General features: G+C 49.1%; 1 protein-coding gene across 1 annotated transcript; it reads right to left on the bottom strand.

Annotated features, from left to right (window-relative positions):
* Positions 1–318: 318 nt before the first annotated feature.
* Positions 319–6,549, bottom strand: DNAJB1 (DnaJ heat shock protein family (Hsp40) member B1). Its single transcript, XM_005296073.5, has 3 exons — positions 5,905–6,549; positions 2,715–3,286; positions 319–1,982 (listed from the first exon to the last, which is right to left on the bottom strand). Exons 1-3 carry the CDS (start codon positions 6,113–6,115, stop codon positions 1,752–1,754), a joined length of 1,014 nt encoding a protein of 337 aa, XP_005296130.1. The 5' UTR covers positions 6,116–6,549; the 3' UTR covers positions 319–1,751.
* Between the last annotated feature and the right edge of the window lie 20,755 nt (positions 6,550–27,304).

Here is a 27,304-nt window from a genome sequence, read left to right as displayed (position 1 = left end):
CTGGCTCTAAGCTTTATTGTGCAAGTTATGTGTGCCATGATTCTAATGAAGCCATGTGTACACGAAGATTTTGCACCACCCTTGGTTCCAGAGTAGTGCAGCTGTTCCATGGGTGGTAATACTGAAAGCAGCATAAGGAAAGTAGACAGCAGTAGAGGGTAAAGACCTAGGCCCCAGCCCAATGAGCACGGGGTGGTTGTACCAGTAATTCCACCATATGCTAGCTCAACCAAGAAAAGCGCTAGTGCTAATACACTCTGCAAAAGCTGGGTGGTTATTGACTAAACCAATATTCAACAAGAGTTAATCCTAACAGCATTTTCCCAATTCACTGAAGTTTAATGACATGTTTTAATAAGTCCTTCATTCCAGATACCCAATCCTGCCCCCAGACATGCCTAGATCTTTTCCTTCAGTTAAGGAGACTTTAATTGTGATACAGCTCTTTGACAGTCTGTCATCATGGCAGTAACATTCCAAGTTAAGTTTCCAGTGCATTCCAGGTTCATGCTTCCCCATTGGATTAAGAGAGCATGTTCTCTCACAACCCCCTCATGAATCTTTATCAATGTACTTAATCCTATAAAATACAAGATGCTTTACTGCATTACACACACATCAACTTTACACAAATGTATACAAAAAATATATAATATATACAGGAAGTGCCACAGTGTTCCTGTATCAGGAACAAAAACCCTTTTTATCAAAGGATATCTCTGGTGGTGCTACCAATTCAGAGGATCACAGTCCTTTGAAAAAAGTCCAGAGTCCATTAGTGTACTGAATAAGTCTTTAACATAAGTCTTGACACTGACTCTGCATGCAGGATGATGAATAAGAGACTCAACATCCTGTTTAGATACAGTGTACCTGGAATGAGAAATGGCTGCCCCCTGTTTGTTCAACCCATGACCAGGAACCAGGCTGAGAGACCTTAAAATGTCTGTGCGAGGGGGAAGACTTTCATAGAGGGAATGATTCAGAGTATTATACTTAAGATCCATTTTCCTTCGCATATTTTTTCTAGACCAGACCTTGTTAACATTGGTAGGTAGGTTTAAAACTCATCATACATTGGCTAAAGGCTTACTCATTCAAGCTCACATTCTGAAAGACATTAGGACTTCTGATGTTTCCAGAGTAATAGATTAAGGTCAAACAAAGGGTGCCTTCCTTAAGAAAACCCTTAGCAAGACATTGACAACTTACAGGAACTAAAAATAGTTAAGAACATTTAAGAGAGTGTCCCAGCAGGAAAGTCCTTCAGTGTAGGAAGTGACAAGGGACACAACACAGTACAACAGCAAAGGCAAGATGTTGGAGATTGTTTTACTTGCAAGTCCAGTTTTAGATTTTTGTTTCACCCTTTCCAATGGAGGAACTACAGGTCTGCACGAGATGAAATGAAACAGATGCCCAGTCTATGGGTAACCAGTTAAGGGAAGGCAGCACATTGAGCACTAGGGTGGAAACTGGTCACCAGAAGAAAGGTTTGACCATGAGATGTTCTTCAGATTCCTCCCACAAGCAGCTGCTCATTGATGTAAATACTTCAAGTGATGATCTGGGACTAGAGTCACTGAAAAGTGAATGCACAATTTTGAAGAGGATACTCGTGGGGGGGGAAAAATACTTAGTGTGAAAGTCAACAACCTCCACTAATGAGAAACCCTGAAGTCCTGGTTATGGTCCAAAAACCTTTTGCTTTGGAAAAGTGTCCTTATTTCAGTTCTCCGTGAGCAGCCTTGCTATATTGGAAGGATCTGCTCTAGGACACTTTTGGAAGCCTGTGGAATTCTGTCTGGAAACTTTACTTCAAATTCTATAATAAGGTCCCCTCGCTGGTCTGGATTCTTGGGATATGGGAGGCCCTCTCCAGGGATTCGCCGCTTTATCCCAGGTTTAATGATATCTTTAAATACCATTGGAATGGTTCTGCCATCCAGCGTTGGCACATTCACTGTGCAACCACACAGGGCCTAAGTATAAAAACAGGGCAATTAGAACACTGTCTGCATACACAATCTCTAGCAGATTTCCCAAACACCCACAGAGATTTTCACTGTGATTCTCATTTCATCTGTTTATTCTAGTTAGGCTCTTCTGAATCCTGCTGAGTTAATCTAATAAATAAATATATGAAGATATACCTATCTCCTAGAGCTGGAAGGGACCCAGAGAGGTCATCAAGTCCAGCCCCCTGCCTTCACTAGCAGGACCAAGTACTGATTTTCCCCAGATCCCCAAGTGGCCCCCTCAAGGATTGAACTCACAACCCTGGGTTTAGCAGGCCAATGCTCAAACCACTGACCTACCCCCCCCCCCATATTAATCTGATACAGACACCAGATTAATAGCACTAGAAATTGTACTAATATACCACAACAAACAGTTGTGCAACCCTTCCTGCTGATCCATCAATGTGGGTCAGTTTGGATGTTGAAAGTTCACCTTCTCAAGAAAGTAGTTTGCCTCTAATCTGCCATCGCTAATGGTGGCTTATGACAAGGAAGTATCCTGAGGCTAACAACTTATTTTATACAGACCAGAGAGCAGTTAGACAGGTGACCTATTATGGATTCAAGCCAGATACTGAACAAAGTGTAGGGGAGAGAGAAGATCTCAGTATTCCCATTTGTTACTCCCACTATCTAAAACTCAAACCAAGCCACCCACTAGAGTCCCATACTGAATCGGGCACCTTTGCTTACCTCACGGAGGCTGATCTTAGCTGGGAAAATAATATCAGACCCATCTCTCTTAAAGACATTGTGTGGCTTGTCCTTTAAAACAAAGACAATGTCAGCTGGAATGTTGTTTGCTGTTTGGTCTCCCTCTTTGGGAAAAGTAATCTTTGTTCCTTCTTTCCACCCTCGTTTGACTTCAATGGTCAGAATCTTGTCCTCATTCCGTGTGGTCTTGCCATCTGTATTGAGTCGTTTGTGAGAGATTTTCATTTTCTTGGTGCAGCCAGTGTATATCTCCTCCAACGAAACCCTCAGATCATGAATGACAGGAGGGTCTTGTTTTTTGCGTATACTTTCATGGCCCGACCGGGAGCGAGGGAAGCCCATGTTACTAAAGCCCCCCATCTGAAAAGTGGAGAAAGGGTCATCAACATCCATGTCTTCATCTCCATTCCTTTGTACAAAAAAGGTATCAAATGGGTTCCTCCCACCAAAAAACTCTGCAAACATAGCATGAGGATCTCCATGAAAGGTGTAGCTGAACGAGTTACCACCATTGGCACATCCACCACTGCTGGGACCACCTCCCTTTAGTCCTGAAAAACAGAGTAAATATAATCCAGTAGTTAGTCATAAAGCTTGAGTTTACTAGGTTCTTATCAAGAGTCCAATCCCCCATGGCTTTGTTAACTGCAAGACTCTCCCCCACCCTAAGACCTCTGAAAAGAGATTTTTATTTATGACTAAGGTTGAGATGCATCACCAAAAAGAGGTTTGCTGTCATCTTAAAATGGTGTCAAGATTCAAACCTCCCTAGTCAGAAATTAGAGCCATGTTTAAGAGCTCTCATCTCCCTCAATTACTGAGTCTCCTAAAGTAGTAACTTATTCAGAGCAATTTATTTTTTACAATTGACCCAACTGTACCCCTTAATATGGCAGCAAACCTAGCTGGCCTATAAACGTCCCATCTCTATCTACAGAGAGTGATTTACAATCACTACAGGCAAAAATAATTTAATCTGAAGTGCTTGGAGACAGCAAGTTATATTCTTCCTACTTCAATGAAACACTGTTACTGAGGCAAGTTTCATAACCTAACATACACAAGCAAACAAATGGACTAGCATCTTCTAGTGACAAGCAAAGCCATTCTCTAGCCATGTCTCCGCCTCTCCTAGAAAAGCAGCCTATCAGTATACTACGTTTGCGCCACAGCTCAGAGAGAGCCGAGAAGCGATAAGGCATCAGCTCTTAAGGGGAAATCACTAAGAATTTACAGGAAATGCAAGATATAAAACACAGGAAACTAGCAACTGAAAAGCAGATCAAACTCCACTTTTGGGAAGTAGTTTAAGGACAGTTATTTCCAGCTAAGAGCATTGTAGATATCAACTCAATTGTTTGAAACAAATCCTTCTCTTCTTCCAGTTTCAGCTGAATACAAATATTGAGAGTTGAGTTAGCCAAGCTAGCAGTGTTTGAGAAAGTACAAAACAAGCTCCCTTGCTTGAGTCATCTAAAATGTATGAGACTGCACCCTAGAAAAAACAATCTGGACTAATGTTAAATTAGAAATTTGATGCAGAAGTTTAATTCCTTAATCTGGAGGAAATCAAGCAGGCACAATGCCTCCAGGCTTTGCACATGGACTTCAGAGCAGGTTTCCCAAAGAGTCTGACACTGGTGTTTTATTAATAGTTTTAACTTGCTATGTTATTAATGTAACAAGACGCTCTCCAAGATAATAAAGACACTGGCCAATTCCCAAATCCACTTACAGACAATAGGAACTAGTCCTACTTTCTTTCATAACAATCCCTGTACCAGATCTCCCTGTTCCTAGGAGTCTCCTCTAGTTTGTTGACAGTCATTTTCACAGCCACTTAGCCACCCCATGCCATTGACAGCATCTACCAGCTGAACTGTCAAATTGTGTCCCTTCCTGTACACACACAAGCCCAGGATTCAGTACTGTTCCCTGAAAGTCAACTAGATGCACCCCTCTCCAGACTTACAGACAAAACCAAATAATTTCAGGAGCAAGGGTAGAGAATAAAAATAAGAAAGTCCAGCTACTAGTGAATACTCTACTTCTCTGTCACTCCCAGGGTTGCCCCAAGAGAGCCTCTCCCCATTATCCCGTGTGTACAGGGGATACAAGGTGCAGAGGGATACCCAGTTCCCTCTCCAGAAAGTTCAGGTGTGCCCCATTAGAGCATAATAGCCCTCTTCCCCAAACTCAGTACTGCACCTCACTTCAGGGAAAGCACTTACACAGGATACCCATCACCATGACACCCAAAACCACCCCATACAGGTGGCCTAGTACAGAGCTGCATCAGAATTTCCTTCTCCCCATGGATATACTGTCTTCCCCAGCTCTCCTCCAAAGAGTTTCTCCTTTCCCCACAATAGAGGCTCTGCCCCCCAAACCTTGACACCTCATTCCCCCTTCTTACCAACCCACCCCATCCTTAACTAACCACCACTGTCTTGGGTTAAGTGAGCCACACCCTTTACTTTAGCCTAAAAGCAGTACCCTTCTTCCCCCAGAGCCCCAGCTTTTCAGGATTCACCCTTCTATCTCCCCCACAGCACCCCCCCCCCCCACTTGCATCAAGTCATCACCCTCCACCACACCATAACTCTTCAGGGGCAGCCCCCCTGACACTCAGCTATCCCCACTCCCCCAACCCTCTTCCCCACTTCACCCCTCCTGCTCCACACAGCCCCTTGCCCAACCCCCCCCAAAGCTTTGCTGCAATCTGCCTTCAGCGCCTCATCTTTGTACCCCCACCCCCTTGCCACCCTCCTCAGCGCCCCCTCACACCTACACCCTCCAGCCCCTTGCCACCCCCTCCAGCCCCTTACACCCCCACCCCTTGCCACGCCCAGCACCCCTCCCCACCCCCTTGCCACCCTCCTCAGCACCCCCTCCCACCTACACCCTCCAGCCCCTTGCCACCCTCCTCAGCGCCCCCACCCCTTGCCACCCTCCTCAGCGCCCCCTCCCGCCTACACCGTCCAGCCCCTTACCACCCCCTCCAGCCCCTTGCCACCCCTCCCGCCTACACCCTCCAGCCCCTTGCCACCCCCCCCACCCGCTTGCACCCCCACCCCTTGCCACTCCCAGTACCCCTCCCCCACACCCTCCAGCCCCTTCCCCCCCTCATCCTCCCGCCCCTCCCCCACATGCTACAACCCCCCCTCACCTTCCTCGCCGAACTTGTCGAAGACCTCCCGCTTCTTGGGGTCGCTGAGCACGTCGTAGGCCTCGGCGACCTCCTTGAAGCGCTCCTCGGCGTCGGGGTCCTTGTTCTTGTCGGGGTGGTAGCGCAGCGCCTGCTTGCGGTAGGCCTTCTTGATGTCGTCGTCCGAGGCGCCGCGGGCCAGGCCCAGCGTGCGATAATAGTCCTTGCCCATGGCGGCTAACTGCGACACTCAGACACTGTCCGTGGCGCTCTTCACTCCACCGCCGCAGCCGCCGCCTCCCCCCATTTATACGGCGGGTGGCGGAACCTTCCAGAGCTCGCCACCGCTCTCCAGAACCTTCCTCCGCCCCGGCCCCCGCCTCCGCCAATCAGAGCGCGAGGCCTGCCGCTCTCCGCCTGTAGGGACGGGGGGCTGCGTCACGTGACCGCACACAGCCCCTCCCCTCCCCTCCCCTCCCCTAGCGCTTAACCGTCGCTGAGGCCACGCCCCTCTCCTGCCAGCAACCGTCGGGTGGGGAGGGGGGGGACAGAGGCGGGCGCTGTGCGACCAACGGTCGCAGCCCATCAGGGTCCTCCCCGCGGGGCCGGGCTCGCGCTGACAGGACCAATGATTGCCACCTCTCCGAGCGTTCTCGCCACGCCCCCTCCTCGGGCGGGGCTGAGTGCGCGCTGAAGTCTTAAACGTCAATGCCGCTGACTACGCCCACTCGCGAAAGCCACGCCCCTCATGTCACCCTGGTCGGGGAGGGGTCCCTCTCGTAGGGGCAGAGCCAGGCTCCCGGAAGGAGCAGCCTGCAGCCCCTCCCCCCCAGCGCACCCATCACCCGGGTCCCACAGTCCCCCCTCCTCCCCCAGCGCACCCATCATCCTGGGTGCCACAGCCCCCCTTCCCCACCAAGAGCACCCATTGCCCTAGGTCTCACAGCCCCCCCCCCAGCGCACCCATCACCCTGGGTGCCACAGCTCCCCCCCAGGGCACCCATCACCCGGGTCTCACAGCCCCCCCCAGCGCACCCATCACCCTGGGTGCCACAGCCCCCCTTCCCCACCAAGAGCACCCATTGCCCTAGGTCTCACAGCCCCCCCCCCCAGCGCACCCATCACCCTGGGTGCCACAGCTCCCCCCCAGGGCACCCATCACCCGGGTCTCACAGCCCCCCCCAGCGCACCCATCACCCTGGGTGCCACAGCCCCCCTTCCCCACCAAGAGCACCCATTGCCCTAGGTCTCACAGCCCCCCCCCCAGCGCACCCATCACCCTGGGTGCCACAGCTCCCCCCCAGGGCACCCATCACCCGGGTCTCACAGCCCCCCCCAGCGCACCCATCACCCTGGGTGCCACAGCCCCCCTTCCCCACCAAGAGCACCCATTGCCCTAGGTCTCACAGCCCCCCCCCGGGCACCCATCACCCGGGTCCCACAGCCCCCCCCAGCGCACCCATCACCCTGGGTGCCACAGCCCCCCCCCCGGGCACCCATCAACCGGGTCCCACAGCCCCCCCCAGCGCACCCATCAACCGGGTCCCACAGCCCCCCTTCCCCACCAAGAGAACCCATCACCCCAGGTCCCACAGCACCCCCCCCTCCAAGGGCATCCATTGCCCTAGGCCACACTGCCCCCCAAGGACACCCGTCACCCTGGTTTCAAAGCCTCCAACCACCCCCCACCAAGGGCATCCGTGGCTGGATCCTGTGTGTTTTAAGGTTATAAAAGGACTCACGGAGGGGATAGACAGGCACAGGATGTTTGGGAAGGGGAAGGCCAAGGTTAGAGTAACCGAGCTTGGCAGAATGCTCCATGTTACATCATACTAGCCAGAAGGGTCTTAGAGGGGCTTATAGGACTCTGAACTCAGCCCAAAGGGTGCTGCAGAGCAGTGAGGAAACTGAGGCAGGGAAATGCATGCAGGGCTTGTGATTTTGATATGGATCTGTGTATTTCTCAAGTGATTAAGTGAAGACAATGCTGCATACAACCCCTGTGCAAAGTCTGAATGTGCGTTTCATGCTTTATGCCTGGCACCTGCCCCCGGAGAGAGTTACACGGTGAGCCGGTAGGCTCACGCCTTCAGCTGGAGTTCTGCAAGATGGTGTGTTCAAGCCCCAGGAGGTGAGTCCGAGGGGTATGGACTAAGCTCTCGGGACAGGGTGGTAGACAGAGGGTCTGTGCACCAAGAGTACGCCTAGGGACTGCAAGCCAGGGTCACTGCCTGGACTCTGTTCAGACCCCAGAGACTTAAAACACATAAGTTCCAGCAGCTGGATCCCCCCTCCCCAGCAGTCCAGTGAGTAGCCAAAAGGGAACCTCTGACAATTCCTTTGAGAGGGTAGAAGATAGATCAGCTACTGTGGCCCAAACAGACATTGGCCTCTCTGCAAAGATTGCCAGCAAAGGGCCAGTTAGTACCAGTTGTGATGGGAGGGGACTCTACCCGCTCGGAAATGGAAGGAGACCCCCAAACAAGGGCCACTGAAGGGCCATCGGAAGGGAACAATTTATGGCCCCTGCATAGGGCTGCCATGGCACCTCCGTCCCTCACATTTCCACAGATCCATTTGTCTCAAAATTTTTCTAGACATAAGTCCTGATCATTTTCATGCACTTTTTGCTTCGTGATCCCCTCACCCCCCTCTTGACCGTTGGCTGATACCAAATAAGCAACAGGAGAGCTGGCAAAGACTAAACCAAATGTGGGAGGCAGCATGGCCTGTCAAGTGGAGCAGGGGATCGGGAGCAGAACTCCTGGGTTCTGCTGCTGATTGGAAGGGATCATGGTGGTCTAGTGGTTAGAAAACCAGGATTTTGGGAGTATGCTTCATGGTTAGAGTAGGGTTACCATATTTTGAGTGTCCAAAAGGAGGACGCTCCACGGGGCCCCGCCCCCAGCCCCGCCCACGCCCCAACTCCACCCCTTCCCCAAAGTCCCCGCCCCAACTCCGCCCCCTCCCCTTGATTCGCGGGAAGCCTGAAGCAGGCAGCAGGTAAGTGTGTGGGGGGGGAGGCACAGCCCAGTCTGCCCCCCCCCCCAACCGAGCAGCTCCTTCCGGCCCCAGCCCCCGGCCCAGTACCCCCAGCCCTGCACCGCCAGGCCCGGCCCGGCCCTGCACCCCGGGCCAGCACCGCCGGCCCCGGCCTGGCCCGGCCCCGCACCCCGGGCCAGCCCCCGGCCGAGCACCCCCAGCCCAGCACCGCCGGCCCCGGCCCGGCCCCCGGCCCAGCACCCCCGGCCCAGCACCCCCAGCCCAGCACTGCTGGCCCCGGCCCCCAGTCCAGCACTGCCAGCCCCGGGCCAGCCCCCGGCCGAGCGCCCCCGGCCCAGCACCGCCAGCCCCGGCCCGGCCCCCAGCCCAGCACCTCCCTATTTTCCCGGACATGTTCGGCTTTTTGGGATTTCCCCCCGGACGGGGATTTGAGTCCCAAAAAGCCAGACATATCCAGGAAAATCTGGATGTATGGTAACCCTAAGTTAGAGCAGGGGACTGGGAACCAAGACTTTTCCCAGTTGGGCTGCTGGCTTGCTGTGTGACCTGGGGCAATCCGTATCACCTCTGCCTCAGTTTGCTTGGCCATAAAATGGGTGTAAATGTGGCAAGAAAGGTGGGTGAGGTTTGTGTAATGTGTCAAGCACACTGTGATCCTCTGATGAAAGGCCATGTGTCATGGCCTAGTTGTGTGCTGGCTAACCAGCCGGACGTGTGGGGTAAAACAGGTGTTAGCCCACTTCACTAGTGGTAACACTGGTAATTCCTGGCTCTTATCGAGCTTCTCATCAGCAGAGCTCAAAGCATTTGACAAAGGCCTTCAGCATTATGAAGGGGCATTGCAAGGTGCTGCAGTCCCTCTGGCTCGGGCAGATTTGGACAGGCTTTTCAGACTGCAATGATCTCTTTGGGACAGAAAGCATGGCCCAGAATCTGAGCTCAGTTACACCAGGGCAGAGCCATTCATTTGCACCAGAGTAACTGAGCTCCGAATCTGGCCCCCTGTTTTTGTACTTAAGTGGCTACCACATCCTCTGTCCTGCAATACAGGAGCTGACCTGCCTCAGAGTGGGGAAGGAGGAGCTGGTTGGCAGAAAATGTTTAGAAATACAGGTTCTGCTGCTAAAAGATGACGCACAGTGATTTCATCTCCAGCTTTCCAGGATGGAGAAAGCCTGCCAGGAAGGATTTGGTCTGGTCTCAGGTTACTGCAGGAAGAGCTGGAGGAGTGGCAGGCAGGGAAACAGACCATTTGGGCCTAAAGAGGGTAACTCATGCAAGAGCAGTCTGGTTATTGTGGGGAATGAATTGCTTGCACGTGCCCTGGCCTAGGGAAGCACTGGTTGATCACCAGGACAGCAGGTGAGGAGAAGGGGCCATGCTTGCTCTGGGAATGGCATGTTCAATGCAAGATTAGAGATTCATAAATTCCAAGCCCAGAAAGGACCATTATGGTCATTTAGTCTGACCTCCTGTATCGTACAGGCCAGAGAACTTCCCTGGGTTTATTTCTCTTTGAACTAGAGCAGATCTTTGAGAAAAACATCCCAAGCTGGAGGCATGTAGGTAAGTATAGCGGTCAGTAGGTTTCCAGTATAGGGTGATGTTTATGTGACCGTCGCTTATTAGCACCGTAGTGTCCGGGAAGTGGATCTCTTGTGTGGACTGGTCCAGGCTGAGGTTGATGGTGGGGTGGAAATTGTTGAAATCCTGGTGGAATTCCTCAAGGACCTCCTTCCCATGGGTCCAGATGATGAAGATGTCATCAATGTAGCGCAAGTTGAGTAGGGGCGTTAGGGGAAGCCTCAGGGATGATCCCTCACTCTCACAGCTACACTTACCTACATGCCTCCAGCTTTCATCCAGACCACATCACACGATCCATTGTCTACAGCCAAGCTCTAAGATACAACCGCATTTGCTCCAATCCGTCAGACAGAGACAAACATCTACAGGAGCTCTATCAAGCGTTCTTAAAACTACAGTGCCTACCTGGTGAAGTGAAGACACAGATTGATAGAGCCAGAAGGGTACCCAGAAGTCACCTACTACAGGACAGGCCCAACAAAGAAAGTAACAGAACGCCACTAGCCGTCACCTACAGCCCCAACTAAAACCTCTCCAGCACATCATCAAGGATTTACAACCTCTCCTGAAGAACGATCCCTCACTCTCACAGATCTTGGGAGGCAGGACAGTCCTCGCTTACAGACAGCCCCCCAACCTGAAGCAAATACTCACCAGCAACTACATACCACACAACAAAAACACTAATCCAGGAACCAAACCCTGCAACAAACCCTGGTGCCAACCAGTACTGGATTTACCATGGCGCCACTGACGACGGGCCCACGGTCCAAAGGGGCCCTGGCCCAGCCCGCTCTTCTCCTCCCTCCCCACTCTCTCCTTTGGGGGCAGAAGCTTGATGCTGCCGGCTCTGGGGCTCCTGCTGCAGTAGGGCAGGGCTCTGCTGGCAGCCAAGCTCCTCCCCCACCTCTTCCCCTGGCGTGCTACCTTCCCTCCCCTCCTCCTCTCCCTGCCGCCGATCAGCTGTTTGCCGGCAGGAGGAAGGGGGAAGAACAGTGCCCCTGCAGTGAGCACCACCATGACCCCAGCCCACACCCCCAGGCCTCTGCCCACCTGACCCCTGCACCCCCTCACACCCCCCAGCAACCTCTCACACACGCCCAGCCCCCTGCCCTGACTCCTGCACACCCCTCATGCCCCCATCCCCCTGCCCTGACTCCTGCACGCCCCCAGGCCCCTGCCCTGACCCCTGCACCACCTTCACACCTCCCCAGCCCTGACTCCTGCACCCCCACGCATACCCACCCCCCCACACACACCATGCCCTGACTCCTGCACCCCCCAGATCCCTACCCCCATCCTGAGCACCAAATGGGAGCTCCTGCACCCCCCCATTCCCACCTGCACCTGCCCCAGGTAAGCGCTCCACACCCCAACCTCCTGCCCCAACCCTGAGCCCCCTCCCTCACCCTAGCTCCTGGACAGACCCCGCTCCCCAATGTTTTTTACAAGATCATTAAGTGGTCCATCGAGACCCTCTGTGATTGTCAAGTGGTCTGTGGAAAAACAAGTTAGACTACAAGAACAATCAAGGTACCTCACTTTATTTTCATTTACTTGCTATTACTTATAGGAGGAGGCTGAAGAAAAAAAATGAAAAATGGGGACGGGGGGGAGATAAGAGAGAATGTTATTTTTCTTGGCTGGGTCCCAAGGAGGGGCCCCAAAAATGAAGCTGAGCACAGAGCCGGGGGCCCCACTAACTCTAAATTCACCACTGACGGTCACGTCATCTGGGCTGAGGATACGGCCCTGGCCTTGGCCCTGGCCCACCCACTACTTGCTTACCATGCTCCCCACCCCCACTTAAGGCTTAGCCCTCTCACTTTTAAAAATGAGTCACTACAAAACCTAGTTTTCCCCTGCTGATATTCACACCTTCTTGTCAACTGTTTGAAATGCACCACCTTGTTTACATTGGCCTCATTAGCACTACAAAAGTGATTTCCACCCCTTCTTGTCAACTGTTGAGCATAGCCCACTTCCACCTTAATTGAATTGGCTCGTTAGCACTGACCTCCCACTTGGTAAGGCAACTCCCATCTTTTCATATGCTGTGTATTTATACCTCCCTACTGCATGTTCCACTCCATGCATCTGATGAAATGGGCTTTAGCCTACAAAAGCTTATGCCCAAATAAATTTGTTAGTCTGTATGGTGCCACAAGGACACCTCGTTGTTTTTTTCTGAGATTTAGGGACACCTGAAGCATGGGGTTGCGTACCTGACCATCTTGGTCATCGATGAACCTACCCTCCAGGAACTTATTTAATTCTTTTTTGAACCCAGTTATGGCCTTCATGATATCCCGATAGCATGCTTCACATGCTAACTGTGCATTGTGTGAAGAATGTTTGTTTTCAATCTGCTGCCTAGTAAGGTTGTTCTAGGTTCTACACCTGGCTCTGGGACAGGAGTCCTGGGTTCTATCTTTGGCTGTAGACAGGGCCGCCTGGGGGCGGGGGGGGGGTAAGTGGGGCAATTTGCCCAAGGCCCCAGGCCCCGCAGGGGCCCCCACGAGAATATAGTATTCTATAGTATTGCAACTTTTTTTTTTTATGGAAGGGGCCCCCAAAATTGCTTTGCCCCAGGCCCCCTGAATCCTCTGGGCGGCCCTGGCTGTAGAACGGGGTATATCTGATGGTTAGAGCAAGAAACTGGTCATCTCTACAGCTCGAGTTAAAGAGATCAGATACCATAGTGATGGGCATGGTATAAGAACTGAGGAGAGGAAAGAATTGGTGAGTGACGTGTTGAGGTGGGTAATTTTGACCTCATTGCTCTGGTAGTTGGAAAGCACAGAGAGGATCTTTGGGTTGCAGGCACCTGGCCTGCAGACCCAGACATCTCTGCCTTCCCAGGGCGATCCCTGCAGTGGGTTGTAGATTTTTTTTCCTCGTCTCTTTGCAATGCACAAGCTTGGCTGTCATGCACCCAAGGTTTTCAGCATCTCGCATGTGGGTGCAGAACTGCCTGCTGCATCTCCAGAGGGTGTGGGCTGTATGCACCAGGGCTTGCAATCTTTCACCAGCATTAAAGTCGCTTTGAACAGAATAAAGAAGAACAGGAGGACTTGTGGCACCTTAGAGACTAACAAATTTATTAGAGCATATGCATCCGAAGAAGTGGGCTGTAGTCCACGAAAGCTTATGCTCTAATAAATTTGTTAGTCTCTAAGGTGCCACAAGTCCTCCTGTTCTTCTTTTTGCGGATACAGACTAACACGGCTGCTACTCTGAAACTTTTGAACAGAATGTGACTGGGGAGCAAAATGCAGAAATGTGGTTGGGGGGGAGGGGAAGGGAAGGAAGGTGAAGCCGCAGCAGCTTGGTTAAACAAAACACATTTTTAAAAGTGAAACTGAAACAGAGACAGAGACTAGAACTCATGGGGTGAGAAAGTGATCCTTAGCAAACTATAATATTGTCAGCATGTAGTTCCGGGTAGTCTCTCTGTCCTTGGTCACTTTATCTGACTGACTCCCCCCCCTGCTGCTCTAACCCCTAGACACCACTTCCATCCCAAAGCTGGAAATGGAACCCATGAGTCCGGACTTCCAGCCGCCTGTTCTAATTGGGCCTGGTCTGCACTAACCCCCCAATTCGAACTAAGGTACGCAACTTCAGCTACGTGAATAACGTAGCTGAAGTCGACGTACCTTAGTTGGAACTTACCGCGGTCCAGACGCGGCAGGCAGGCTCCCCCGTCGACTCCGCGTACTCCTCGCGCCGAGCAGGATTACCGGACTCGACGGGGAGCACTTCTGGGTTCGATTTATCGCGTCCAGACAAGACGCGATAAATCGAACCCAGAAGTTTGATTGCCTGCCGCCGAACCAGCGCGTAAGTATAGACAAGCCCTTGGACACCCTGCCCTACTATTAGGCTGTAAATCCCAGCCTCACCATCTCTGTTTGTTTGATACAAATGTTACAGTGAAACAAACAGACATGTGGCTGGGCACATGTCTGAAAACAGTTCTCTGGTGCCTTGGGCGGTTGCCTCCATTGTCTGCAGCAGTTTCATACATAAAGGGATTTGATCACTCCTTCTGTTGAGCCTTACCAAGCTTGGCCACCCATTGGCTTCAAGGAGATCTGTGACTGTCTTTGGATCCCCTTAGCACTGTCCAGTGTAACCGTCTCAATCAGTTCTTGCTCCTGTTAACCTTATGGAGCCAGCCCAGCTAGGGAGAGTGAGACAGATGCTACTCCAAAGCAACAGATTTGTTAACCAAGGCCCAGACCCTCAATGGGAGTTGGGCCCCTAAATCCCTTTGAGAATCTGGGCCTCAGGATTTGCCTACGTGGGGGATTTATTCTGGAATAAGACAGTGTGTCTATAGCGATCGCTATTCAGCAACAGCTGGCCATGTGGACACTCTCATTCTGGGATTATTGAGTCTGCAATAGAGAAGAATGAGGGGGGATTTGATAGCAGCCTTCAACTACCTGAAGGGGGATTCCAAAGAGGATGGATCTAGGCTGTTCTTAGCGGTGGCAGATGACAGAACAAGGAGTAATGGTCTCAAGTTGCAGTGGGGGAGGTCTAGGTTGGATATTAGGAAACACTTTCACTAGGAGGGTGGTGAAGCACTGGAATGGGTTACCTAAGGAGATGGCGGAATCTCCATCCTTAGAGGTTTTGAAGGCTGGCTTGACAAAGCCCTGGCTGGGATGATTTAGTTGGTGTTGGTCCTACTTTGAGCAGGGGATTGGACTAAATGACCTCCTGATGTCTCTTGCAACTCTAATATTCTATGATTCTGCAATAGCTTTTCCCATCCATTTCCCCAGGCAGACAAACCCTTAACTGCAATCTTTGTGTGAAAATCCCTGTGGACAACAGGACGCTAGAGGGGTCACTAAGAGCACAATCTGAAGACAACAGCGCTGCATGTTATTAAATCATGACGGGATCTGCTCCAGTTCATCCAGGAATTACTCCGGGGCAAGTCTCTGGCCTGTGTTATACAGGAGGTCAGACTAGATGATCACACTAGGCCCCTCTGGCCTTGAAATCGATGAACCCCAAGGATTTGCATTCCTGGCAAAGATGCAGACTAGCCCAGCTTGACTCTCAGATCCCAGAGTTAGTTTATGAGGTCAGAAATGGAAGTTGGCCCTGAAAATTGGAGCCACTGAGGCAATAAACGCGGAACCCCTCGAGGGCAGCTTTAGAGTCACTGTGCAAGGCAGGGCTGTGCTGTCGCCTTGCAGATTTGAATCTAAAGGCGGGAGTGTGACAATGCGGTTCTGGCGGAACCCAACTGAGAGCGCCAACTCAGGACACATTGCTAAAATAGGGCAGTTACAGCCCAAGGCCGGGGTTTTTCCACCTCTAAGGCAAACCAAACCAGCCAGACTAAGACTTCGGTCTCACCCCACTGGCTAACCGCAAGTCTCACAAGCAATCTCCTTAGACACTCCAGTTTCCCAGTATCACCACCAGTGCCACACGTTATGGGGACAAATGGTTATAAAAACCAATACCCCAGTAAAAGAAAAAGGTTCTCCTGATCCCAAAGGACCAAGCCCCAGACCCAGGTCAATATACAAGTCAGACCTTACCCACAAATCACGCTACTGCCAATCCTTTAGAATCTAAAATCTAAAGGTTTATTCATAAAAGGAAAAAGATAGAGATGAGAGTTAGAATTGGTTAAATGGAATCAATTACATACAGTAATGGCAAAGTTCTTGGTTCAGGCTTGCAGCAGCGATGGAATAAACTGCAGGTTCAAATCAAGTCTCTGGAATACATCCCCAGCTGGGATGGGTCATTCAGTCCTTTGTTCAGAGCTTCAGTTTGTAGCAAAGTCCCTCCAGAGGTAAGAAGCAGGATTGAAGACAAGATGGAGATCAGGCATCAGCCTTATATAGTCTTTTCCAGGTGTAAGAACACTCTTTGTTCCTACTGTGGAAAATTACAACAAAATGGAGTCTGGAGTCACATGGGCCAGTCCCTGCATACTTTGCTGAGGTACAAGGCGTGTCTGCCTTCTCTCAATGGGTCCATTGTATAGCTGATGGTCCTTAATGGGCCATCAAGCAGGCTAGGCAGAGCTAATCTCAGCTTGTCTGGGATGTCACCCAGAAGCATAGCATAAGTTTGCCATACAGACAGTATAGAGCCAATATTCATAACTTCGACTACAAAACTGATACATACCTATAGACAGCATAATCATAACCAGTAAACCATAACCTTGTCCTAGACACCCCATTTGACCCCCTTTATACAAGATGTGGGTGCCACTACAGGACCTTGGTTGCAACAATGATCTATATGGTCCCAGTTTATGTCAATAACGTCACACCCCCAACGCAAAATTGATGCAGGAAGGGATGACACAAACATCACTGACTGCATCCCAAGAGCTCCCCATCCTGGGTTCTGTCTCACTACAGCTAGTGTTGGGTTAGAAGCCGTGCCAGTGTATAACAGAAATGGTTTATCAAAATCATGTTCAACCACATGATTGAACCTCTTTACAAACTCAAGGTAACACTTAGTTAGAACAATAGTGGATTGGATCTGCTCTGGCAGCATGGTTCCTGTATGTGCCATGTGATCTTGCCAAGAGCTAAAGAAAACTGCTACTTTATCCATACAAGCTCGGGCAAATGTTTGGAACCCAATTAACATCGAATAAATGCAGATATTAATGTTCTTCATAGTCCAGGAATCTTGGCATTTAGCCATGAAAGCAATATGGTAGTGTGCCTCAGTCTTCCTTTTCATACAGCACATTAGGTCTGGAATGTCTTTTCCCCTGTGAAAAGTTCCCATATTGTTTATAGGCATTACCTGTGAAACCCCAGTGTAACAAGGCCTTTTAACATAATGTGTGTTTTCATGTATTCCTTTTAACATGTTCAAGGGATTCTCCAAAATATTAGGCACATTGTTAATTACAAAATTTAGTAATAACAACAAGTTCATTGCAAGTGTCCATCTACAGTCATGTTTGTCATGCCACACCTTTGGCTCAATACCATTGGAGTTTGGGCATTTTAGGGTTAACCTGTGGCTTCCCTTTGCAAAATTCAGTGTTCTCTTTCCTCCTTGTCCTGCAGGATCAAACCCCGATTTCTCTTGCTTAACAGAATTCACTGGCTGATGGGGTGGGCCCTCTGTGCTAACAGCTATTAGCAAGTCCTTCCTTTCCCAGCCAGGCAAGTAATTTGCACTACCCCAGACCAGAGCCAGTCCACCAGTTTTCATATTCGTAACTGCTATCATCTCCAAGGCTGGACTCTGTCTTAAAGAGATACCACACAAATCCAAAGAGTCTGCGGGTGAGAGTTTGCTTGCTCTCCCCCGCATGCTCAAGCATTTAGCCATAAAACTGCTCTGCTCTGACACATCAGTAACCAAATCTGTCCTCAAACCCTGAAGCACAAACTGCTCATTTAAAGAATCAGAAAGGAGACATTCCTGTTCCAACACCATTGTCTCCCCAACAAGTTGGTCCCACACAGCCACTTGGTTATAGGGATGCCTCAGTTCCTTAACAACTTTTACTTCCTCTGAGACCTTCTCAAAGCTACCCACACTGGATCTTTTAAAAGGAAAGTCAGAGGATCCATTCACAACAGACATTTTTTGGCTGCTAGGAACTGAAACTTCCTTGATTAAATCACTCTCACACCCTTCAGTTGCAGGGAACTGCTTGCACCGAGTACCATGAGGATTCCTTTCTCCAGGAGCTTTTCTAAGCAGCAATTCACCCCTCACAGAAATTCTGCCCTTACCCTCTTCACCTAGGGCTTGCTCTAAAGGCACACTTTCCTGAGCAACAACAGACTCTGTCTGGGTCTTACTTACATTCAGGATCACCTTTGGCCCATCAGGCAGATCTCTACACAATCCCCTTTCAGGCGAACCCATAGACTTCCTAGATAAAAGGTTAGAAATACTTCCCTTCTCTCTGCCACACACCAGCTTAGGAATTTTTTCCTTTTTGCTACAAGTTGTTAAACTGTCCGTAGGTAACACAACCAAATTACCTTTCTGCTCTCCTTGTGCCCTGGCTAGGGTATCACCCTGATCAGACAGAGTTGTTACACCCTTCTCCAACCACACATGAGCAACAGGCCCAATACAAGCATCAGAATTGTCTGGTCTCTGGGATTTTGCTAAGACACTAACTGGATGCAACCCAGTTACGGTGCCATTCTCCCCAGCAGATGCAAACTTAGGACCATTCCCTTCCTGGGCTTTAGTTGAATCCAGAACCAACTCTGAGACAACTAAATTACTCTCAACCATCACAGGCCGAAAGGCACCTTCTGTCTGCTCCACAGACAAAAAAGAGTTGGAGACGCATTTTCCTTTACTAGACATACAGTTTGGGATTTCATTTCCCTTGTCCCAGCACACCGGGCTGTTCACAGACAACTGCTTGGAGATTGGGGTAGCTTCCTCCATAGGCAAGTCAATACCCCTGACAGACACAGGCACATTTCCTCCACTGTCACTATTCTTCGCACAGGAAACAGATAAGGTATAGGGACACTCATCTTCCATTCTCCTTGCCTTCCCAAACTGCTGACTAGATAAAGCCATCAGCTCACAAGACTGCCTAGGCTCATCCAAAATCTCCTTGTTCTCCTCTCCCTTCGCTTGATCTAATTCCAGATTTACTTCTGAGACATTAGATAGATATTCAGAAACTTCATTCACAGCCAAACAGCTACTTTCCAAAGACAAACTTTTGGAGAAACCCTCCATAGGCACAACCTTAGGATCAATCCTCTCTTGTGCCTGGTTTGTATTAACTTGACTAACCATAGCTTTAATATCATTTCCAATCATAATATCCTTAGGGATTATGTCTTTTACTCCCACAACCATGGTGCCCTCCAATCCCTTCCATTTCAGGTGGATTTTAGCCAAAGGCACCCTGACAAAATACTTAGATAAGGCTACAACAGTTACATCTTCACCTGGCAAATAATCTTCCTTCCTGACAAGACTTGCTTTAACCAGAGTAATATCTGCTGCGGTGTCCCTCCATGCCATACACCTCACTCCATTCACTTCTGCACTGCTAATAAACTCTGCATTATTTCCCCCATATTTAGCTCTAATATGAGTTTTAAGGTCAAATTCTTCCGAGACCACAGAAACAGCATTTGCACACAGGGCACCAATGCTGGGCTCTGTGTGGCTTGCCTGTGAGTTTACAACAACAGGGTTAGCATTGGCCGTGGCATTTGGGGTTGCTGGTTTTGGGCCGCCCTTCAGTGTCGGGCAGTCTGGTCTCATGTGGCCCAGCATACCACAGTGATAGCATGTAACCTGTTCCGTTCTGGGATGTGAGTTCCTACCCCCCGGGCTCCCTTGAACTCCTTTAGAAGAGTCAGGTTTAATTTTAAATCCTTCCCTCCTCTTGAACTGGGGAGAATGGTGATCAGTTTTCCCTGGGGTTTTACACCTTTCTCGAGCCCTGTTTTGGGTATGGGCATCCGCAATCTCTGCTGCCCGTAGGACTGACTCAGGGTCCCTGTCACACACAGCTGCTCTCACATTGTCCGGCACAATGTCTAAGAACTGTTCCAAAGTTATTAAATCCAGCAGTTTTTCAAAACTCCCCTGAACCTTGGCTCCCATAACCCACTTTTTAACAAAACCCATCAGCTTATGAGCACATTCTACAAAAGTACAATCCTTAGACATTTTAAACTCTCTAAACTTAACTCTGTAAGATTCAGGAGTAACCTTGAACCGCCTTAACACAGAATCCTTAAACCGCTCATAATCTAAGGCTTCTTGTTCCCCCAAGTCATTAAATACCTCCCTGGCTTTTCCAGTCAGTCTGGTCAGCAGGACAGGCATTCGCTGACCCTCAGGGATCTGGTACAGATTGCAGAGGCGTTCAAAGGTAGACAAAAACTCCTCTATATCCTCAGTATCATTGTAAATGGGACACATCCTTTCCCAGTTTTTCTCATGGTGGGGGGGAAGTGGAGTACCAGGTGGGGATGACTTTCTCCGCTCTTCCATTACTTGGAGCTGAAGTCTGGCCGTCTCCTGTTCCATCTTGTGAGTCTCCTGTTCCATCCTGTGAGTCTCCTGCTCAGCAGCGAGCAGCTCTAGACGTCCCTTACGAGCTCTCTCTTCTCTCTCATCAGCCTCCTTCTTTCTTTGATCAGCCTCTTTCTCTCTCTCAGCAGCCTCTTTCTCTCTCTCTCTTTCTAACTCTGCTATTTTTTGCTTCTCCAGCAATCGAAGCTCTGCTAGCTTCTGTTCATGCTCAAATTGCAGTTTACTTGTCACCCTTTGCATCCTAATTTTTTCTGCATCTTCTGCAGCCTCAGGTAAGGGCTGTGCTCTTGCCCCCTGATCACTGGCTATTAACAGATTTCTCAGTTCTTCCTTTGTAGCTTTCTTTCTAAAGCATATCCTCTTTTCTGAACACAAATTTTCCAGGGCTTTTTTGCCAAGTCCCTCATATGCTCTTTGCTCAGCCATTGCAGCAGCTCTTTAACCAACAAAACTCTCAATCCCAAAATTCAAATTTGGATAGCGTGGGGTTCTGACCCAAAGCTTAATTGACCTGGTTCTGTGGATCCAAGCACGACTACGCCACTGTGACAATGCGGTTCTGGCGGAACCCAACTGAGAGCGCCAACTCAGGACACATTGCTAAAATAGGGCAGTTACAGCCCAAGGCCGGGGTTTTTCCACCTCTAAGGCAAACCAAACCAGCCAGACTAAGACTTCGGTCTCACCCCACTGGCTAACCGCAAGTCTCACAAGCAATCTCCTTAGACACTCCAGTTTCCCAGTATCACCACCAGTGCCACACGTTATGGGGACAAATGGTTATAAAAACCAATACCCCAGTAAAAGAAAAAGGTTCTCCTGATCCCAAAGGACCAAGCCCCAGACCCAGGTCAATATACAAGTCAGACCTTACCCACAAATCACGCTACTGCCAATCCTTTAGAATCTAAAATCTAAAGGTTTATTCATAAAAGGAAAAAGATAGAGATGAGAGTTAGAATTGGTTAAATGGAATCAATTACATACAGTAATGGCAAAGTTCTTGGTTCAGGCTTGCAGCAGCGATGGAATAAACTGCAGGTTCAAATCAAGTCTCTGGAATACATCCCCAGCTGGGATGGGTCATTCAGTCCTTTGTTCAGAGCTTCAGTTTGTAGCAAAGTCCCTCCAGAGGTAAGAAGCAGGATTGAAGACAAGATGGAGATCAGGCATCAGCCTTATATAGTCTTTTCCAGGTGTAAGAACACTCTTTGTTCCTACTGTGGAAAATTACAACAAAATGGAGTCTGGAGTCACATGGGCCAGTCCCTGCATACTTTGCTGAGGTACAAGGCGTGTCTGCCTTCTCTCAATGGGTCCATTGTATAGCTGATGGTCCTTAATGGGCCATCAAGCAGGCTAGGCAGAGCTAATCTCAGCTTGTCTGGGATGTCACCCAGAAGCATAGCATAAGTTTGCCATACAGACAGTATAGAGCCAATATTCATAACTTCGACTACAAAACTGATACATACCTATAGACAGCATAATCATAACCAGTAAACCATAACCTTGTCCTAGACACCCCATTTGACCCCCTTTATACAAGATGTGGGTGCCACTACAGGACCTTGGTTGCAACAATGATCTATATGGTCCCAGTTTATGTCAATAACGTCACAGGGAGATCCACTAGCAGCGTTAGCTTGGCTGCATATCCTGGTCTGGATTACTGGTCAGCTAGTCACACGGGTGACTGAAGGTGACAGAACACTCCCTCTCCTTTTCTCCACTACACTGTAGCCACTGGCGCTGCCTTGTCTCTCTACTGAGAGTCAGGACTTGTGGGTTCTATTCCTGGCTCTGGAAGGGGAGTGTGGTTTAGTGGTTAAAGCAGGGGGGCGTCTCAGGAGTCCTGGGTTCTACCCCTGGCCCTAGAAGGGAGTACAGACGCTCCCTGACTTACGCAAGCGTTCTGTTCCGGAACGCCTTGCATAACTCAAATTTTGTGTACGCTGGAAACATATCTCTGACCATTACGCCCCCCCCAACCCTCCTATTTCTAGCTTACGGAACTTTTTCCATAAGCTCAGATTTGCATATGTCGGGTTTCCGTAACTTGGGGAGCGTCTGTCTACTGGTTAAAGCAAGAAATGGGAAAACCCTGCAGCTGTTTTTTATGCCCAGTTTAGGAGGAGCATGTGTTAGTTTACAGGGGAAAAGTAGCCAAGGCTGGTGGCTCTGTCAGTCACTCCCTGCATGACTTTAGGGAAGACATGTCGCCACTCTGTGAAGTTTCCCCATGGGGACGTTTCCCCATGAATACAACTGGGGTGTTTGTGAAGCTGACTAAATGATTGAAAGGCCATTACGGAGCCTTGTCGGTAAGGGGTTATTAAAGAGCTACGTATTATTCCATTGTAATCCCATTGTGTGGCATGAGTCACCGAGGTGCAGTCTCAGGAGTGCCGCATCAGCTGAACTAGACAGACATTTTGCAGCTCACTAGGTCAGCAATTCATTAATAAAAACTGTAGGGCAAGATAATCCCAGGAAGGTGCTGACTTTCCGACGCTATTGCTGCAGAGAGAAAAACACATTCGCTCAGGCAGAGGAGAACATTAGCTCCTCCTCTAAGTCGCCACCAAACAGTCATGTTGAAAATCTAAGCTTGACAGAATTGGATTTCTATATAATTTAGATGGAAAATATTGATGTTTAACCGTAAGCATTTTTTTTAGATTTTTATCAATTAATGTTCACAGTTGTGAGAAATGATGGGCAGGTCAGACAATTATTGAATGTCAGTAGACACAGATTCAAAAAGTGAAAGTTGTATAGATGGTTAAAACACAAATTGTCACCATCGCATGTCAATATATACAAAGACAATAGTCTTAAGTCAACAAATAATACCTGCTTTTGCTAGTCATTTATAACAAGCCTAATTCAGAAGAATAAATCGCTGGCTTTTGCCTCTAATAAATTCTCAAGCAGCCTTTGTCTTACTTTGCCCCTCTGCCAATTTCAGTTATTAACAATGGAAATATTTTTTGTAGGTTTGTGTGTCTGGTAAAATTGCCATTTACCAACAAAAATCGAATCCTCCCAAGGCTCTGACTATAAAGAATATAGAGATTTTCATATCATGCTATGATCTGAGGCACGAAAGGGGGTAGGCCAGGTCTGGGATGGGGACAAACCTCTTATGGCTGTTGTGAATAAAGGCATCTGATAGGCAGTAGGAGGCGCTGGGCTGCTGGAAACCTCACATCCTGCCATCCTGTTTATATTTAACTCCCAAGAGTTGGGTTGTTAAACATTGTTTTTGCTGATTTCCAACAAGCCCATTTCTGTCCCACCACCCTCAATTTCCCCCAGTGGTTTCAAAGGGATAGAGAAGTCTTCACTGCTTGTGGTGTTGCTGTGCACTTTTAAACAGCTGTTGTGGCCCTAACCAAGAGGTGGCTGCATTTTGGTGACTGCTGCAAAGCATCCTGGGAGAGAGAAGAGCATATGCCTTGTTTTTTCCAGCTGTCACAGGATGGAGTTTTGAAGTTCAGCAGCAAAGAGCAAGCACCCAAACTGCAGACCATGGATTTAAAAATCAACAGACACATCTTTAGAAAGACAGTAAATGTAAGACCCACGCATATGTCATTGCATTCTTCTGCCTCTCTCCTCTCCTCCTCCACCTCCCCAAAACATCTGAGTTGTTCATAGGATCTCAGCCAGACGCTGAGCAAGTGAAATTCCTTAGAGGTTAGTGTAGAACTGGATTGGGTAACCCCCCCGCTGGCTCATTGCCTTCCAGATGTTCCTGCAATGAGCTGAACTGGCTCAGCAGCCCCCGCCCTCTCCGTGACAGCCCCCAACAAGCTGGAGTTAGCTAAAGCTTGGGGGGCCTGGGCAGGCGAGGATAGGAGCATGAATAACCAGCAAGTTCAGTCCTGCACATGGGACCACATGCATTTCTGGGATGCTCCAAACACAGGATTAGACCTTTGCTGCAGGCCCAAGGCAGGAGAGGGAGGCAACACTTGGCCAAGCACGAACACCTGGCACAGCTGCAGCAGGGACACAGGGCTGGTAATGGAGGTGGCCCAGTCCTGCCTTCTTTTAGGGGTTGGATTTGGGCCAAGGTTAACCAGGTAGGGCTCCCACTGGGTCCTCTGAACCTTTCCTTCCACTACTGGGGCTCCCACTGGCCGGAGGGATGCTGGGATCCTTGCCCACTTCCGCTAAACTTCCAGCTCTGGCTGTACTGGGGTGACTCTCACATGGTAATTCCCCCCAGACACACCCAGCCCAGCACCCATATGAGTCACCGGGCTGCCGTGATGCATTTCTTTCAGGGTGGATTTGATTTAAATCACTAGTCAGGAAGACTCGATTTAATCATGGTTTTCTACATAAATGTGCATTCTTGTTGGTTGTTATAATCTTAATACATATTCTTCACAGCTTAGAGATAGATGTAGGTTTCATTTTTAGAAAGTACACACTATACATTTTTAAGTGACTTATTTTCAAAACTTTTCAGATGAGTTTTACAGCTATATCAGAAAATGACTGTTTGGTTATTTCATTTACCAAAGGTAACTGAAGCAGATATTTATGAAGTCATTGGGAGGTGAACTATCTCCAATTCAACAGGTTAATCATTAATATTTGGAGGATTTTCTTGCCATGCTATATTAGGAGGAGAACATCACCAGACAGACATTTAAATTGTTTTATTTAACTAAAACAACGTTATGTATTCTGGATATTTTTTCTCCAACAGCAAACATATAATATTTTAATAAAACAAGCATATGAATTTTTGAATTTAGTTAAACATTCAAGTTTTTTAAAATCAGGTTTGTTTTTGTTAGAATTGTAAAAATAAAACAAAAATTAAATCAACTATGTCAGCCAGGTCAACATGAGAAACTCAAAATATTGGCTTCTGCAGCTAACTCAGTCACCTTCACCTTTATTTTCCTGTTTGTTCATAATCTGGAAAAGAAAAACAAGCTTTCCTGCTTTTTCAGGTGCCAAACGATTTCTCAATTTGGAATGAATTAGTCCAAAGGAAGAAAATGTTCTTTCTACACCGGCAGAAGAAGTTATTGCTGTTAAAAGTGAGATTATCACTTCAACAGTCTCTGAATCCAAGTGCTTAAGTGATTTCCACCAGTTTACTGGTGTGACTTTCTTTAAAAATAATCAGCAAACATTTCTTAAATGGTTCTTATTCCCAAACTGGGTCTCTTTTACAGTCTGCTGCCATTATAGGTTTGCTCTTCTAGTGAGAAAATGGTATGGTAGATCTCAAATCAATGAAGGCTACACTCAGAAAGACCTCCTGACTTCTGGAATTTGCTGTTCAAAACAGTTTCACTTTTGTTTCTACTGCCTGTTCCTCCTTTCTCACATTTATCTCCAGACTTCTTCTCCTTGTCCAGATCTCTTCCGCCCCCAACAATCTTCTATTCATTGAACTTTTTGAAACTTTGCACTTTTGTAGAGAGGTAAGGGACTGACGCTGTGTACACAAATTTGCAGAGGACAATAGGGTTGAGGTCTGTTATTTCTCACCTCCATATATTAATTTATTTATTTTAAAAAGTTTTTGCTGTTAACAAGCATGTTATCTCTGGAGACACAAATCCACAGTTTGCGAACTGTTAAACTAAGCATCTCTAATGGTATTTTCTAGACTGATCACTGAGTCCCTGTGCGTAGATAGAAAGATTAACCTAAATTATCTATACAGAAGCCCCTGAAACCCCGTAAAATTGGGTCCCTAATCCATGAACTATTGGAATTTATTTACAAAATTTTTCTTACAGATTACATGAATATATCGTCTCATACTATAGAATTTATAATCCCTATTCCATGATGAGATATCTTTGAGCTATAATGTATCTATCTTTAAATAGCTTTTTTCCTCAAACAGCATTTTATCCAAAAAATCCGATTTAAATTAAAAAAAATCAGATTTTTATCCACCCTGATTTCTTTGCCTGTCTCTGCTTCCTCTGCACCTTACCCACCCGCTGTCCCCATCAGGTAGCTGAGTCTCAGGGTGTCCCTACAGCAGGCTACGCCCTGCGAGAGCACAGCTCAGCAGGTGACTTAGTGCTGGCTCAGACAATAGCAGGAAGGACCAAGTTCCTGGTTCCCAGAATCCTGCCAATGCCCTCCTGGCCCCCTTCCCTTCCCTCCCCACCCCAAACCCTGCCAATGCCCTCCCGGTCCCCTCCCCCAAACCCTGCCAATGCCCTCCCAGCCCCCTCCCCACCCTCCCCCAAACCCGGCCAATGCCCTCCCGGCCCCCTCCCCACCCTACCCCAAACCCTGCCAATGCCCTCCCAGCCCCCTTCCCTCCCCACCCCAAACCCTGCCAATACCCTCCCGGCCCCCTCCCCCAAACCCTGCCAATGCCCTCCCGGCCCCCTCCCCACCCTACCCCAAACCCTGCCAATGCCCTCCCGGCCCCCTTCCCTTCCCTCCCCACCCCAAACCCTGCCAATACCCTCCCGTCCCCCTCCCCCAAACCCTGCCAATGCCCTCCCAGCCCCCTCCCCTCCCCAAACCCTGCCAATGCCCTCCCGGCCCCCTTCCCTCCCCCATCCCCTGCCAATGCCCTCCCGGCCCCCTCCCCTCCCCAAACCCTGCCAATGCCCTCCCGGCCCCCTCCCCCAAACCCTGCCAATGCCCTCCCGGCCCCCTCCCCCAAACCCTCCCAATGCCCTCCCAGCCCCCTCCCCACCCTACCCCAAACCCTGCCAATGCCCTCCCGGCCCTTACAGGCCCTTCCCTGCTAATGCCTTTCTGACCCGCATCC

The sequence above is a fragment of the Chrysemys picta genome, chromosome 22, assembly GCF_011386835.1.
Source record: "Chrysemys picta bellii isolate R12L10 chromosome 22, ASM1138683v2, whole genome shotgun sequence".
NCBI classification, from domain to species: domain Eukaryota; kingdom Metazoa; phylum Chordata; order Testudines; family Emydidae; genus Chrysemys; species Chrysemys picta.
Note: the sequence above shows the minus strand (reverse complement) of the source record. Positions and strands in the feature narration are given on the sequence as shown.